This window comes from Asparagus officinalis, chromosome 5 (assembly GCF_001876935.1).
Source record: "Asparagus officinalis chromosome 5, Aspof.V1, whole genome shotgun sequence".
Classification (NCBI taxonomy): Eukaryota; Viridiplantae; Streptophyta; class Magnoliopsida; order Asparagales; family Asparagaceae; genus Asparagus; species Asparagus officinalis.
In genome coordinates this window covers 1,954,811-1,971,099 of record NC_033798.1, presented here as the reverse complement: position 1 = coordinate 1,971,099, position 16,289 = coordinate 1,954,811, and the positions used below count along the sequence as shown (strand labels likewise).

General features: G+C 41.5%; 1 protein-coding gene and 2 long non-coding RNA genes across 3 annotated transcripts; all 3 read right to left on the bottom strand.

Annotated features, from left to right (window-relative positions):
• Positions 4,870 to 6,133, bottom strand: LOC109842854. The gene is made up of 2 exons (XR_002247412.1): positions 5,225 to 6,133; positions 4,870 to 5,125 (listed from the first exon to the last, which is right to left on the bottom strand). It is a non-coding gene; the product is annotated as an uncharacterized LOC109842854 (long non-coding RNA).
• LOC109844063 lies at positions 6,141 to 6,698 on the bottom strand. The gene has a single exon (XM_020413074.1). The coding sequence runs from the start codon at positions 6,696 to 6,698 to the stop codon at positions 6,141 to 6,143; it is 558 nt and encodes a 185-aa protein (XP_020268663.1).
• On the bottom strand, positions 6,809 to 8,066 carry LOC109842853. The gene is made up of 3 exons (XR_002247411.1): positions 7,766 to 8,066; positions 7,553 to 7,670; positions 6,809 to 6,875 (listed from the first exon to the last, which is right to left on the bottom strand). It is a non-coding gene; the product is annotated as an uncharacterized LOC109842853 (long non-coding RNA).

Here is a 16,289-nt window from a genome sequence, read left to right as displayed (position 1 = left end):
TTTTTCCAAAGGGTGTGATTGTTGGAAACAATTTTTTCAAACTTATATCTAGTCTATGATTTCAGACATCTAAATTCACTTCTTTCACAAACCGTTGCTCTCAAAAATATCTGTAATTTTACAAATTTGTTTTACAAAGAATTGGTGAAAAAATCCATATTTGCAGGAGGAGATGAATTCTCTACTCATTAATGAGACATGGGAGTTAGCCCAGCTACTTGCACAGAAGAAGGCCTTACATAACAAATGATTCTACCGGGTCAAGCAGGAGAGCGATGGAAGCAAGAGATTCAAGGCCAGATTAGTAGTGAAGAGGTTTCAACAGCGGGAAGGAGTGGACTACACGAAAATATTTTCCTTTGTCGTGATGCTCACAACCATCAGAGTGGTGTTGAGTTTGGTAGCTACAGAAGACCTCTTTCTTGAGCAGTTAGATTTAAAGATTGTCTTTCTTCATGGTGACTTGGATGAAAAAATCTACATGAAGCAGCATGTTGGCTTCATTGAAGAAGGAAAAGAAAAGATGGTGTGCAAGCTCAAGAAGAGCTTATATGTTTTAAAACAGGCTCCGAGATAGTGGTACAAGAAGTTTGATAACTTCATGCAAAACAATGACTACAGAAGATGCAATTCGGATCATTGCTGTTATTCCAAAATGTTTGAGTCCAGCTTCAGTATTTTGTTATTATACGTTAATGACATATTGGTAGCAGGACCGTGTTTAGAAGATATAAACAGCTTGAAGAAGCAGCTAGCAAAGAAGTTTGCAATAAAGGATCTGGGTGCAGCAAAGCAGATTCTAGGGATGTGAATCAGTAGGGATGAAGCTAAAGGGACGTTGAGATTGAGCCAAGTTGAATACATTGAGAAGGTACTTCAGAGGTTTAAACATGCAGAATGCTAAAGTTGTTAGCACGCCCCTTGGAAGCCAGTTCAAGCTATCTGAGGATCAATCGCCTAAGACAGATGCAGATAGAGAGCATATGAGTAGAGTGCCATATTCTTCGGCCATTGGGAGTCTCATGTACGCGATGGTTTGCACGAGGCCGGACATCGCCCATATAGTGAGAGTTATGAGCAGGTTTGCAAGCAATTCAGGGAAGCAGCATTAGGAGGTCGTGAAGTGGATATTGTGGTACTTGAGGGGAACAACGAACAAACCACTATGTTTCAGGAGGAAGGAGTTGGTGCTGCAGGGATACGTGGATATGGACTTCGCCTGTGATCATAATATGAAGCGAAGCACCACGAGGTATGTTTATACCTTAGCATTAACAGCAATGAGCTGGGTCTCACTTCTGCAAAAGATTATGACTTTATCTACAATCGAGGCTGAGTATGTCGCGGTGACCGAAACAAGCAATGAAATGATCTGGTTGAACGGGTGCTTGGAAGAGTTGGATCTGAAGCAAGGAAAAGGTGTTCTTTATTGTGATAATCAGAGCGCTATACATCTTGCCAAGAAATCCAGTATATCATGCCAGAACAGAGCACATCGACGTTAAATATCATTTTATACGTTCGCTAGTTGAAGACAGAAAGTTACAATCCGGTGGACATGTTAACGAAGGCAGTCACCATTGAGAAATTAGAGTTGTGCGCAACTTTAGTTGTTCTTCACGAGTAGAAGATGAAGGGGGAGCCACACTACGAGGATCAGCGAGATCGCCGGGATATTGATGATTGAAGAAAGGATTTTTTTCGGGGAGGAGAAGATACATGCGAAGAAGAGGAGAGTTCGGGTAAACTCATTGATGGCACTTTGGTCTCCAAGTGGAAGATTGTTAGTCTAAAGTGTAGATCCAAAGTTAAAGCCGAAGCTGGAATCACAAAGAACACAGTCCAAAAAGTCCAGGATAACTGCCAATCAGCCTGACGGTCGACCGCGAGTCAGCGACGGTCGACCACAAGTCAGCACAAGGGTCAGGAAGAGCTGGGAGCTGAAGGCGGTCGACCGTCACGGTCGCGCACCAACCCTATAATATTTTCTGCTCTCGGATTTTGGTTCGGTCGACCGCCGCGATCGACCGCGATACCTGCGTGGTCGACCGGGATGCTGTTTGCCAGATTCTGTTTGCGCTGGGTTTGATATAAATACCCAAACGTTTTTAGGGTTTGTAGAGCATCAGAAAACCATCAAAAGAGAGAGCTTTTGACAGAGAGATCTTAGAGAGATAAAATCTTAGTTTGAGAGCTTGTATTTCTTCTTCAATCAATAAAAGAATTGTGTGGTGTGGCTCCCAAGAACGTAGGCACGTTGCTGAACCTCGTTAAATCTGTGTGTTCGTCTCCTTTATTATTCCTGCAAGTTTTGATCTTTATTTGTGGTGAATTTTCCTACTTTCCTACTTTCAACACAAGGTTCGGAAGGGCAAAGGTTCGATTTGATTGTTTCGTACACCCAACAAACATTACCGACTTGAGCGTTCGGAGGGCACACAGGAGGAAACAACCTTCGTTGCCTCTAACCCCTGTTATTGGTGTAGCGAAGTGCAGGTTTTGATCCACAACACGGAGATCAACTATCAGGGGAGATCGAAAAATTGAGTTCAACCCTCTCAAATCGCACATTAGTTCTCCGAGTAAACAGTGCTAAGAAACAGTGCGCATGTACACGCGCTACTATATCTAAAATGTATCATGTTGTATTTCTTTTTGGTAACAAGCATCCTCTCTCATAAAAAGCACAACAAAAATGATCCTTGCGTTAAAACTTTTGCTTGATTTTTATTACTTGTATGATCAACGCAATGATGGGGCCAAAACATGGTTAATTAATATATAAGACCAATTAATTTTACCCACGAAGAGAACAATCCTCAGGGACAAACAGCAGCTCCCTGTTCACGAGATCATAGGTAAACCTCGTGTTGTACTGCTGAAACGCTCCGATGATCGTCAGATCGTCACTCGGCTCCATCATCAGACAGAACCACTCGCGGAAATCCCCCACGAAAAAGAGCGCGCTCGGCTCGATCCTCAGGTCCGCCCCTCTCAGATGGAAGGTCATGGACGGGAAACTATCGAATCGCCGCGGCATCTCGTAACACACCTCGGAGTTCAGTCCGTGCTCCCTGCCGTCCACCGGCGCGAGTTTCAGCCGGTCGAAATAGGCGACCATCACCTCCTTCAAAACGGCGTAAGCAGGCCCGACAGGTGGGTCTCGGCTGGCCCCGTATCGATGATGACCCCACTGCCGCTGCAGTCGGACGCAGGGTCGAAGTCCGCAGGCGCGATGTTGAGGTGTCGCCGTCCACAGCTGAGGTCGTTTCAGCCCGAGGAAGTAGAACCCGTGGCGAGTCTCGGACGGGGTCCCTGAACCGGGGGCGCCGTTCATCGTAAATGTCGTCCGCCGAAGCGCAGGAAGTTGCTACTGCTGCTGCTCATATGCGCAAGGAGCAGTACGAGAACCTCGCCGGAGCGGGGGCCCGAGTCTGGGTGCCGAACGACTCCGGGCTGGCGTCCGAGGGCCCGAGGATGCCGTCGCACGGATCGCCCGTAGAAGCCGACGCGGAGGGTCGGAGCTCCCGTGGGTGGCAGCCGAAGGCAAGGCCTGGACGATTCCGGGTAGCGCGTCGAGGTTTTGAAGGTGAAGGCGGTCCTAAGAGATGACTGCGCGCCCGGTGGAGCCGTCGAGGTAGGTGTATGGAGTAGGTGCACCGCCGCGTCGTGGCAGCTCGTACGGCCTGCGGCAACAGGGGGTCGGCGCCCAGGGCAGGAGTGGCGAAGGGGGCGAGAGCTGGGGGTTGAATTACCGGGCCCGACTGGTGGGAAGCAGGGGTCGCAAGGGACGCACTGCGTCCAGTGAGGCCGCTGGCGGTGTCCATGGTGAGGTAGTAGGATTGCGGCGTCTGCGTTGCCGATGGACACGGACGACGAGGTGTACCGCGCCGGGTCACCCGCGAGTGGACGGTGGGCGATGGCGGCGATGTCGGGGCCGGTCCGAGCGGCGTCCGGATCGAGCGCTCGATGTGTGAGGCGCCGCGCTCAGGCGACTGTCGAACGAGCTCCGAGCGGAGCTGGATCGTGGTGCGGTTGCGAGAGTAAAGCGGGAGCGTTCGGGGCGAAGAAGCGGCTGATGAGGGTCTAGAGTGAGGCCCGGCTTGGGCTGGCCGATCGAGCACGGAGGAGGGGCGGCGGCCGTGAGGATGGTGGGAGAGGCAGGAGGTTGGCCATGGTGGCGTCGAGAGATTGAGTTGTATATTAATTGGATGCTTTTATTAAAGGAAGGGGAGCGAAGATTTCCGACGTTATCCATGGGCGTAATTAATGTTTGATACATGCAGACGACCGATAGGTTGGTCGAGCTAGGGATGATAATTTGACCAATGGAGAGAAACGAAATAAACACGCTCTAACTTTCTAAATAAGATATTTAATATTAGGGTGGTGCTTCAGCGACTTAAAAACATGGGACCTTGCATGGGACATGAGATAGGGAGCTTGAACAGTACATCATGGGACAGTGAGCCGACACCTTATCATGGGACATGGATCTCATGTTTTTGGATCCCTAAGACATTTTTATTGCTTTTAATAATAGATGAGTCAAGGTTCGATGCACTAGTTAGATATAGCATGTCTCTACGTCGGACTTCCATTTATCAGAGGCTTCCTTCTCTTGTTAGGGTGGTGAACGGGTATTGATAATTGATACGCAAAGCGAGGTTGGATTGAAGCTGCCAAGGTAAAAGCACAAGTGATGTTTGCGTCAAAACCCCCCTCTCAGCGGCTCTAAGAGTCTTCTTTTGTTTCTAGTCCTAAGGTCAGCTGAGAACAAACTCAATGGTTTTAGGGGGTTATGTAAGGACTAAAATTTTTAGGGATTAAGGACAAATTTAGTAGTTTATGTGAAACATGCAGTCTCAATAACACTGAAAACAGATTGATATGGTTAAAAATACATTAAGTTCATATAACACTGAGGTAAACTCTACATATTGATGTTGTACAAGAAAATACACAAAAAAGATAGTTATGTTCCACTTGATAGTTCAAACTGTTGCTTACAATAGAAATAGGTAAAAGGTAAAACTAATAGCATTCCTTTCCTGATAGAATAATTTCCCTTCTCTTCAAACATCTTCTAATAATCTTCAGCAAAAGTAGCAACTAAGCACTGCACCTACAAAATAGGCAACCAAATACCATAATTAAATGTGATCAACGCCTCCAATCCAATACACATTAAACAATAGTACACTAGGTAGGAGATGAATCATACCTCGACAAAGTCATCAGCACGGATGTCATAATTTGATACACTGCAATGAGCTCACCTAACAATTCGACTTCGACTGATACTACATGATGCAACTGCTACCACTAATCGAGAGAAGGGAAAAGATGTCATACCAAAACAAAGAACTCCAGAATATGGAAGTTTGACCACTCTATTTCAGACCGATACTATAGAATGCATTAGATAGGAGACTTTGTAAGAGAGAAGAGCATGAGAGTTTAGAGTTCACCGTCGCAAACAATTTCCTTCAAAAAAAACAGGAAAGTGGCGAAGAGAACTTGATGCCCTTGCAAAGCACCAGAAAGTTCAGAGGAAGTGAGAGAGGAAGTCAGAACTTAAGTAAGAGTGGCAAAGGGGAAGCAAAAGGAAACTGCTAACCAATTCAATGCACACTAGAAAGGACACATGCAAACCACCTACAGATATCTAACTACACAATGTGAAAAATTAACTAACTTCATGCTACTACATGTACAGGGTATCTCTATGAAACACCTACACAGAACCTCAACTCCTTGCTTAAACTGTCAGCGGACAACACTAGAAGAAGAATGCAGCTGAGCGCTAGCCATAACAAACCTCCAACCATGTTAGTTCTTCAACCATTTTTCCTTCCACTTCCCATTCCCATTTAAGATGTCAAACCCTGAGAAAACGAAGAACACTACAGCCAGTACGGCTCCAATGAAAATTACCAAACTTTCCACATACCAAGCTTGAAAGTCCCGATATCTTCTTCCATTATGATTAGACCAACATCATTCCCCTTATCTTAAAGATGTACTACTGAAATAACATTCAACTTCTGGATAACCTTGTAAAGACGCACTTGACCATTCAGTAATTAAGTAGGGATATATACAAAGGGTATATGTACAACAACCAAACCCAAATTTTGTCAGTCATCCGCAATATCCAAATGGAGAATTCTCCTCAGATTCTCAGTGGCAGAAGAGAAAGACTCTCTTGAAGGTGAAGGCGGTGCAGATTTGGCAACAGGTGGCAGTTCAATACCCAAAGATGGAAGAGGCAATTCTAAGGATACACTCCTCTTCTGGCGAAGAGAAAATTTAGGAATAGGTAAAGAACTAGGAGCAGGTGAATTGGAGTAAGCTGGACCAGCCCAAAGCTCAGAGTCAGAGAATTCCTCGATACCATCATTAAAGCTGGGTCCTTTGCTAGTGGGTTTGGGACTAATAGCAATCAGATTGCTTCTTCTGCTTGGTTTTGGTGGTTCTGAGTAGAAGCAGGGAGACTGCGGTTCATGATAGTTGTGGTTGAATGAAGACACGACTGAAGGAGGGGATTGAAGGATACCAAGACCGGCTTCAAAGGTACAGCAATTGATCCCCTTGGGTCCTCTTGACGGAGAAGAACAAAACTGGTTCAATGCCCAGGATTTTCTTCTACTACAGTATTGGTTCTGATGCTGAGCAACAGCAACTAAGGTCTCCATTTCCAAAATTTTGTGATAGTAACAGTTCAACCTACCAATAAATAAATAAACAGCTGATACAAAGGTTAAAGTTATGGTGACCTGATTAAAAACTTTGTATTTAATGTAATCAAACCTTGGATCTTCGCAAATAGGATGTCCTTTCTCCAACTGAAATTAATGCCACGGCACTACAACCTAGAAGAAGAAAACAAATTACAAATTTTATTCAAAACATAGAGATGTCCATCAAATTGATTTAGGGTGTTCTTGATTTCTTGCAATTGGAAATGAATTGCATTTTCAACTACATGTTCCCGATACATGTAACTGGAACCAACATCAATGTGTTCACATCAACTGCTTTTCCAAAATCTTCACGTCATTATAAAACTATTAATAATTCTTAGCTACTTTCTAAAATGATTAAAAAAAGAATCAACAAAAATCATATCATGTTATTATACTACTTCAATTAGGGAGACAATGTTCTACACAATTTTCAACAGGTTGTTACAGCAATCTTCATTTCGATTATAGTTGCAACTATGTGATAGGGACCCAACTCAAAACAATTAAACATTTTCCCCCATTTAGTTAGAAGTTAGTTAGATTCCAACAAAACACTGAAACTAAAGCTTTGAAGATTCAAGGTAAAGCATACAATTACACATAATCAAGAGTATTAGCTGGAACAAAAAAGTTATTAAAAAAAGAACTTTCGCAGGAGTTAGATATATCAAAAGGTTAAGCTGTGCTCTCAGTAACAAGAGCACCGCCTAACAAATTAAAAGACATCAAACTATTATTAGCAGCAAGATTAAAGAAACCGTGGATTAAAAAACATCATTTAGGGAGAGAAAAAAAGTTCCAACCTTGAAGATCTGACGATGGATTCAGCCACAGAATTACTTGTTATGCGGTAATCTGCCAAAAAAACAAAAAGAAAAAAGAAACAAAACGCTAATCCAGCTGCTCCCTCGTCCACTAGAACTGCAACAAATCGATCCTTAATAAAAAAATCTATATCGCTTAGAGAAAAAGCAACAAAATGGGATAAAGCATCAAAGATTACTACTTTAACTCACCAGTTTCAGCTAATTAAGGGGGAAATAATCGAGAATCCATCCAAACATAAAACCCTAAGCTCTGATCGAAGGCAAGACAGGATCCCCATTTCTAATTCAAATCAGTTCTGTATACTCCACGAAATTCTTCCAGAAAAAGATCGTGATGATCGTCGTAACGAGGAGAGTGGATATAGTAGCAGAATGGAAAGGATTTATGAAAGATTTAAAGGGATTTTTCGAGATTTAGAGTTAGGGTTTTTGGTGTGACGAGAGAAAAGGGGGAATTTTTGACTTGCGATCAGTTGGATTTAATTAGGAACGAACAGTCTCTTGCGCTTCTTTATGCGGACAGTCCGTGGCCCGTGCGGGTACACTACGGTGACAGTAATCCCAATTTAAATGCTACAGTATTTTTAAATTGATGCATAATCCTATCTTTACGTAGCAGTATTCTCATGCGCTTCAATATTTTTTCAAAAAAATCACATTATCCAGTTTCATGTTGCTACCGTAGTATTTACTGTAGCATGAATAGCGAATTTGGGTTCTCTCATTTGTATAGAAGAGTAGATGAGAATAATGACTCGTAATTGAATTGGTTAAATTACCATACTGCTTTCCATAAGCATCACGTGAAAGCGAGAAAAAACACACCCCTCAACAGTTTGCTTTTGATGTTCCTTATAAAGTCAATATTGTATTTTAGCTTGGCGTTTTTAGCGATAAGACCATTTTTGCTTGCCCGGAGTGAGAATTCTGATGAACTGTACATTTTTTTTGAAAATGTATTCCAACCCGTTGACCTCTCAAAAGTATTAAATGTTCGCCCCCAATTAAAACTTTTTCCGTTATTTACCTTATAAGACTCCCTTTCTCTCTCATCAAAGAGCCCCTTCATTCTCCTTCAACCTCCCCAAAATCAAACCCAAATCCCAATCCAACCCTAACAACCTTCATCCAAGCCAATACCAATTTAGATTAGGGTTTTGATTTGAATTGTAAGAGGTTGAAGATAAAAGACCGCGTTCCATTTGATGAGAGCGAAAGAAATAGTTAAAGATGGTTTTATTGGGTAAAGGGGTGGAAGAAATTTAAAATTGAGAGAGGTTGAAGGAGAGGATGGTAGATTTAATAATTGTGAGAGGTCAAGGAGATAGAATACGTTTTCTCGAGAAAATTATAGTCCATTGGAATCCTCGTTGCTAGTGAGAAAGATGAGCTTATTGCTAAAAAGGCCAAGTCAAAATACCATATCGACGTTGGAGCACAATAAAGACCGTGTTGAAAAATAAGGTCAAGTTTGAATACTAATCCGGTAACTTAGCTAATTTGTCGACAGGTCAACGTCATTTACATTTTGCTAATTTGAAATTTCTTGTTGGGTGCCCGTTAATGTCAGAGCTAGTGTTAGATTTTGGTTAGAGTTGGGATTAGTGTTTACGTTAGGATTATTTTTATAGAAATGATTACCTGGTAAAGTTTTATTGTTATAATTATAATCTCAACTCCAGTAGCCTATAATTTTTGTTATAATTCTAATTGTAGCCCTAATTGTGATTCTATCTAACATCCAACAATGGAGTCCAAGGTCGACAAAATAACTGTGTTAAACTATCGTAAATTTTTAAGGTTGCCTGTGTAATTATAATCAGTAATCTTAGGATTATCCATCTGAATACACGAACTTCAATATAATCATTGTATTTACTAAATAATACTTCAAAGGGACCAAGATGTAATCAATCCAAAAAGGTTATTTAGATATTAGCCCCTCAAATATTCAATAATTACATATTAGTCCTTCAAATATTTGAAATTGCTCATAAGTCCATCAATAATCAAAATACACACCCCTCCTTCTCTAACCTGAATCCCCTAAATCCCTAAACCCAACACCTTACTCGCCTGCCTCCGACCACCTCCCCTCATCACGAGCCTCACTTACTTTTAATTCATTAGAGCCAACAATGATTATTTACCATCCCTCTTCAAAAAGCCTCTTTTGATAAACTCTATCTAACAAAGACATTGTGTTTGCATATTGTTTGAGCAAAATGATATGGAGGTTTAAACTCTAATGGAATTTGACCTTTGATTGAGATAAACCGACTTGCTTCTTGTTCCGTAGCTCCAATCATCGTACTCAAATGTGGGCAACTCTCCCCCCTGTTATTCATCTTATGTAGCGTAGCAGAGAGAAAAAGAAATTTTATGAGAGAGGGGGCTGGCGACAAGGACGACAAGGAGGGTCGGACACGGGATGAGTAGGGTTGTAGCATGAGTTAGGTTTGGGATTTGGAGGATCCAGGTTGGATAAAGAGGGAAGGGTATTTTGGTCATTGGTGAACCAAAATTGCAAGAACCTTAAGATTGGAGGTACCCACAACAAATTTCAAAGATTTGAGGGACTTGCAAGCAATTTCAAAGATATGAGGGACTTAAGAGCAATTTCAAAATTTTGTAAGGGGGGTTATTCATTGGTGTAATTTGGGGTAAATTGTTCCAATGGGGTAATTTTACCCAATAGGATAATTGAGTGGGATAAATTGGAGTAAAATGGGGTAATGGGACAATTTAAGTGGGACAATTTAGTATAACATCTTTTTAAAATATTATATTTATAGCTCAATTAAATTCAAGTTTAACTTGACATAACATCAAATGATTAAATAAATAATAGTTATAATATACAATAATATTATTTTTAAGATTATTTTAATATAAAATAATAAAAAAATATAATAATATTAATATTAATCAATCTTTGAATATTTTGATGTTTATTTTAATATTTATGATATATTAACAAATTTTTTAATTGCAATAATTGTTCAAACATACAACCCCAAATCTTTAATAACACAAAATTTTCCAACTGTCATACAAATCACCAGAGCATAGTTTCAACATCAAATTATCACAAGTACATAGTTTCAACGTCAAATTATCACAACAATACAAGAAAATTCACAAGCACATAGTTTCAACATCAAATTATCACAACAACACAAGATAAATGGTTTCAACATCGAATTGTGGCCGCCGCCATTGCGCCACCACCCTCCTCCGCTCACCTTCCCTCACCGCGCCAAACACCACCAACACCACCTCCCCCTCTGACCACATGCCGCCAAGCACCCCCAGAACCACCTCCTTCAACCCCAAACCGCCCGAACCCGAGCTCCACCACAACTTCTCTTGATCAAGCTGCCTCTGCTGCTAACAATCACCATGAACAGTATCTTAACATGTTTCCATTTCCCTACTTTTCAAGCATCAACACTTCAGAAACTCAGGAAAGGATTGCATTGCAAAGGATGAAATCATGATTCTTATGTCCTCATTGTGTGCAAACGAACTGGAAATCCTTCACAACTCTTTATATAATACTATGTGATTGATACCATTTCGGCCTTCCCCGTCACTTTAATCAGCATAGTCGTGACTAGACCTCCTATTTGTGCAGCCATGTTGATAATGCGAATGAGGAGATTATCAGCAGTATCCTCATCAAATAGCAAAATAGAGACATTGTGATTATCTTCCATCCTGTATTAGGAAACGAGATCAAATAATAGTAAGATTTTTAATACAATATATTCAAAAAAAATAGTAAGAATTCCATCACTACAAGTAATTCCATCACTATCCAAAGCATGCATAAGAATTCAAATAATTGAAATATATCCTGAGTCTGAGGATGAGAAGCCATATGTTGCAATAATAAAGGTGAACTAGTATTTCAATAATAGAAATTTGCACGCCTATGTTCGTTGTTATTAAGCTTCTAGAGTTCAAATATTTTGGAGATGAAGAAGTTATCGTGTTCAAGCTTTTCTTTCACTTGTTTTTAATTGGTGTTTCCTTGTAAACAATGTTAGTCTCTTCTGGATTGGATACACAATAAAGAACATCTCATATAGGAATGAATTCCGTTTATCATGATATACATATCTAAAAACATCTATAATAAACATCTATAATTAAAAATGGGATAATGGGACAATTTGAGTGGGACAATTACACAGTTTGCTAGTAGTATATGATGTCTAATTCTTGACAGTGAAAATTATTGACAAGATAAAGGGATTTCTTTTCCATAAAACCCAGCAAGAAACTTTGACAGACAGGAAATTGATAATGCGGATTAAGCTCCATAATCTAGGGTATGATGATCATTTCACAAATTCCCAAATCAAACAAACAAAACCCTATTCTTGATTTCAATTGTTTTGTGTCTAATTATCTCCAAATATGCAGCCTTTATGTCATCGTTAGAACAAAACCCAGATATCAAAATCGTTAGTAATTACAGAAATTGATCAAATTGGAGTTTATACCTGAACTGGGGCCAGGTCTGCCATTGCTGCTGCTGCTGCTGCGTTAGGAAAATAATGATGAAAATGGGTAGTTTTAAAGGTTTGGGGGATTTAGGAAAAGGGAGAAGGCGAGACGCCCATCATCAGCATCAATTCTCCCCGGGATCTTGCACAGCGCCTCATCGCTCTTCGCCTCGAAGGAGGCGCTCCTCCCCAGCCCTCTCCTCGCCCTCCTCTTCCTCGATCTCGGCGTCGCCGCCGACGAAGACCCTCGGACCTCACTCGCTTCGAGATCCGCTCAGCCGCTCCGGATCGCTCAGACCCTCGGCCCTCACTCGTCTTCGACTCTCCTGCTCGGGAACGACGGAGGAGGCGGAGGAGATGGCGGTGGGGAAATCCCTGCTCGGGAACGACGACGACGGAAAAAAAATGGGGTAATTCTGTTCCCCTCTTGTTCCAGCGAAAAAAATAGGGTAAATTCGGGGAGTGGGGCTGAGAAGAGCTTATATAGTTGGGGTAATTTGGGGGTAAGTGGGGTATTTGTCCCCCATTTATCCCAACAAACCAATAACACCACAAAGTTGGTTCCAGTTCCAAATACCCCAATGAATAACACCAAACATTATTGTTCCAAAAATTATCCCATTATCCCCAAAATTACACCAATATCTCCAAAATTATACCAATGAATAACCCCCCCTTAAGGAGCTGTTTGTTTCAAGTTTTTTGGGTGGAAAACATTGGAAAACAACCGGACAACACTCCCTAAGAAAAGGTTGTGCATTACAGAAATCTTTCATTGTGTTTGTCTCATTTTGTTAGAAACCACCCCGGGTTTTGTGGTGGAAACGGGTGAAAACTAACAATAGCCTGCAAATTATTATTTTTTTTACCAGGAGGAAATGTTTTTTGGCTTTGGTCCTAACTGTTTAAAGGTTTGACCAAGATGGGAATTTGAGACGATCCTAACTGTTTAAAGGTTTGATCGTTCAATTTGTGGACCTCTCGTTCATGGAACGAATCGAGAGGGGATTTTGGCTTTGGTCCTAACTGTTTAAAGGTTTGACCAAGATGGGAATTTGAGACGATCCTAACTGTTTAAAGGTTTGATCGTTCAATTTGTGGACCTCTCGTTCATGGAACGAATCGAGAGGGGATTTTGGCTTTGGTCCTAACTGTTTAAAGGTTTGACCAAGATGGGAATTTGAGACGATCCTAACTGTTTAAAGGTTTGATCGTTCAATTTGTGGACCTCTCGTTCATGGAACGAATCGAGAGGGGATTTTGGCTTTGGTCCTAACTGTTTAAAGGTTTGACCAAGATGGGAATTTGAGACGATCCTAACTGTTTAAAGGTTTGATCGTTCAATTTGTGGACCTCTCGTTCATGGAACGAATCGAGAGGGGATTTTGGCTTTGGTCCTAACTGTTTAAAGGTTTGACCAAGATGGGAATTTGAGACGATCCTAACTGTTTAAAGGTTTGATCGTTCAATTTGTGGACCTCTCGTTCATGGAACGAATCGAGAGGGGATTTTGGCTTTGGTCCTAACTGTTTAAAGGTTTGACCAAGATGGGAATTTGAGACGATCCTAACTGTTTAAAGGTTTGATCGTTCAATTTGTGGACCTCTCGTTCATGGAACGAATCGAGAGGGGATTTTGGCTTTGGTCCTAACTGTTTAAAGGTTTGACCAAGATGGGAATTTGAGACGATCCTAACTGTTTAAAGGTTTGATCGTTCAATTTGTGGACCTCTCGTTCATGGAACGAATCGAGAGGGGATTTTGGCTTTGGTCCTAACTGTTTAAAGGTTTGACCAAGATGGGAATTTGAGACGATCCTAACTGTTTAAAGGTTTGATCGTTCAATTTGTGGACCTCTCGTTCATGGAACGAATCGAGAGGGGATTTTGGCTTTGGTCCTAACTGTTTAAAGGTTTGACCAAGATGGGAATTTGAGACGATCCTAACTGTTTAAAGGTTTGATCGTTCAATTTGTGGACCTCTCGTTCATGGAACGAATCGAGAGGGGATTTTGGCTTTGGTCCTAACTGTTTAAAGGTTTGACCAAGATGGGAATTTGAGACGATCCTAACTGTTTAAAGGTTTGATCGTTCAATTTGTGGACCTCTCGTTCATGGAACGAATCGAGAGGGGATTTTGGCTTTGGTCCTAACTGTTTAAAGGTTTGACCAAGATGGGAATTTGAGACGATCCTAACTGTTTAAAGGTTTGATCGTTCAATTTGTGGACCTCTCGTTCATGGAACGAATCGAGAGGGGATTTTGGCTTTGGTCCTAACTGTTTAAAGGTTTGACCAAGATGGGAATTTGAGACGATCCTAACTGTTTAAAGGTTTGATCGTTCAATTTGTGGACCTCTCGTTCATGGAACGAATCGAGAGGGGATTTTGGCTTTGGTCCTAACTGTTTAAAGGTTTGACCAAGATGGGAATTTGAGACGATCCTAACTGTTTAAAGGTTTGATCGTTCAATTTGTGGACCTCTCGTTCATGGAACGAATCGAGAGGGGATTTTGGCTTTGGTCCTAACTGTTTAAAGGTTTGACCAAGATGGGAATTTGAGACGATCCTAACTGTTTAAAGGTTTGATCGTTCAATTTGTGGACCTCTCGTTCATGGAACGAATCGAGAGGGGATTTTGGCTTTGGTCCTAACTGTTTAAAGGTTTGACCAAGATGGGAATTTGAGACGATCCTAACTGTTTAAAGGTTTGATCGTTCAATTTGTGGACCTCTCGTTCATGGAACGAATCGAGAGGGGATTTTGGCTTTGGTCCTAACTGTTTAAAGGTTTGACCAAGATGGGAATTTGAGACGATCCTAACTGTTTAAAGGTTTGATCGTTCAATTTGTGGACCTCTCGTTCATGGAACGAATCGAGAGGGGATTTTGGCTTTGGTCCTAACTGTTTAAAGGTTTGACCAAGATGGGAATTTGAGACGATCCTAACTGTTTAAAGGTTTGATCGTTCAATTTGTGGACCTCTCGTTCATGGAACGAATCGAGAGGGGATTTTGGCTTTGGTCCTAACTGTTTAAAGGTTTGACCAAGATGGGAATTTGAGACGATCCTAACTGTTTAAAGGTTTGATCGTTCAATTTGTGGACCTCTCGTTCATGGAACGAATCGAGAGGGGATTTTGGCTTTGGTCCTAACTGTTTGAAGGTTTGACCAAGATGGGAATTTGAGACGATCCTAACTGTTTAAAGGTTTGATCGTTCAATTTGTGGACCTCTCGTTCATGGAACGAATCGAGAGGGGATTTTGGCTTCGGTCCTAACTGTTTAAAGGTTTGACCAAATGGGTTTTGTGAGGGAAGATTGATCTAACGAAGTGATCGAATCTCATCTCAGCAAAAGAGTGTTCGAAAATCATAATAGGAGCTTAGTATTTATCATTCTGTCCATAATAATCGGGTTATCCCTAAGAATATTATATTTAACATTCTTCCAGGAACTTCCCATTACATGAATTATCGACCCCCAGCTTTCTTTGTAACACTGGGTATAACGAGGAGTACGTTAACCTCAGTCATATGTTCGGGTTATCCTTAAGAATATAGGATTCTCCAGGAACTTCCCGTTAAGGAAAGGAAATAGTTTAGACTCATATACCTTTTGGAGTATCGAGGAGCAGTTTATACTCGTATACTTTTCGGAGTGAGGGGAAACAGTTTATACTCGTGTACCCAATGGAGTTTTATGGTCGTCTTTACTCGACTTCTTTCGTCGTTATGACGCCGGAGTCAATTAGGGCTTGGATCTTGTTTTTGAGTCCAAAGCAAATCTCAGTGGGATGAAGAACCCTTCTGTGGTACGCACAGTAATTTGGATCCATAATCGATCCGTAATCCTCTTAGCTCCATCCTGATCTTTAATAGGTGGTAGCTCGATTTTGTCATTAGCGAGGAGGTATTCCAAGATGGCTGGAGCTTCATCATCTTCGAAAGAATATTCTTTTTGAAACCTCGGATCGAGAGTCGCATTCTCAATGATTGCAGATGTCATTGGTTGGCCTCTCTCAGCTTTCTTTCTTTTAAGAAAGTGCTCAGCTTGTTCACCCCGAGATTTTAACTCCTTCCAAGTTGTGGATGACACAACCCCCAGAGCTTCCAGGACATCGATGGAGAGGTTGTTGTGACATGTTTGCAGGATGAACTCCTCTGTAATAGGATCTCTGCAATTTATTGCTTTGCCACGGAAG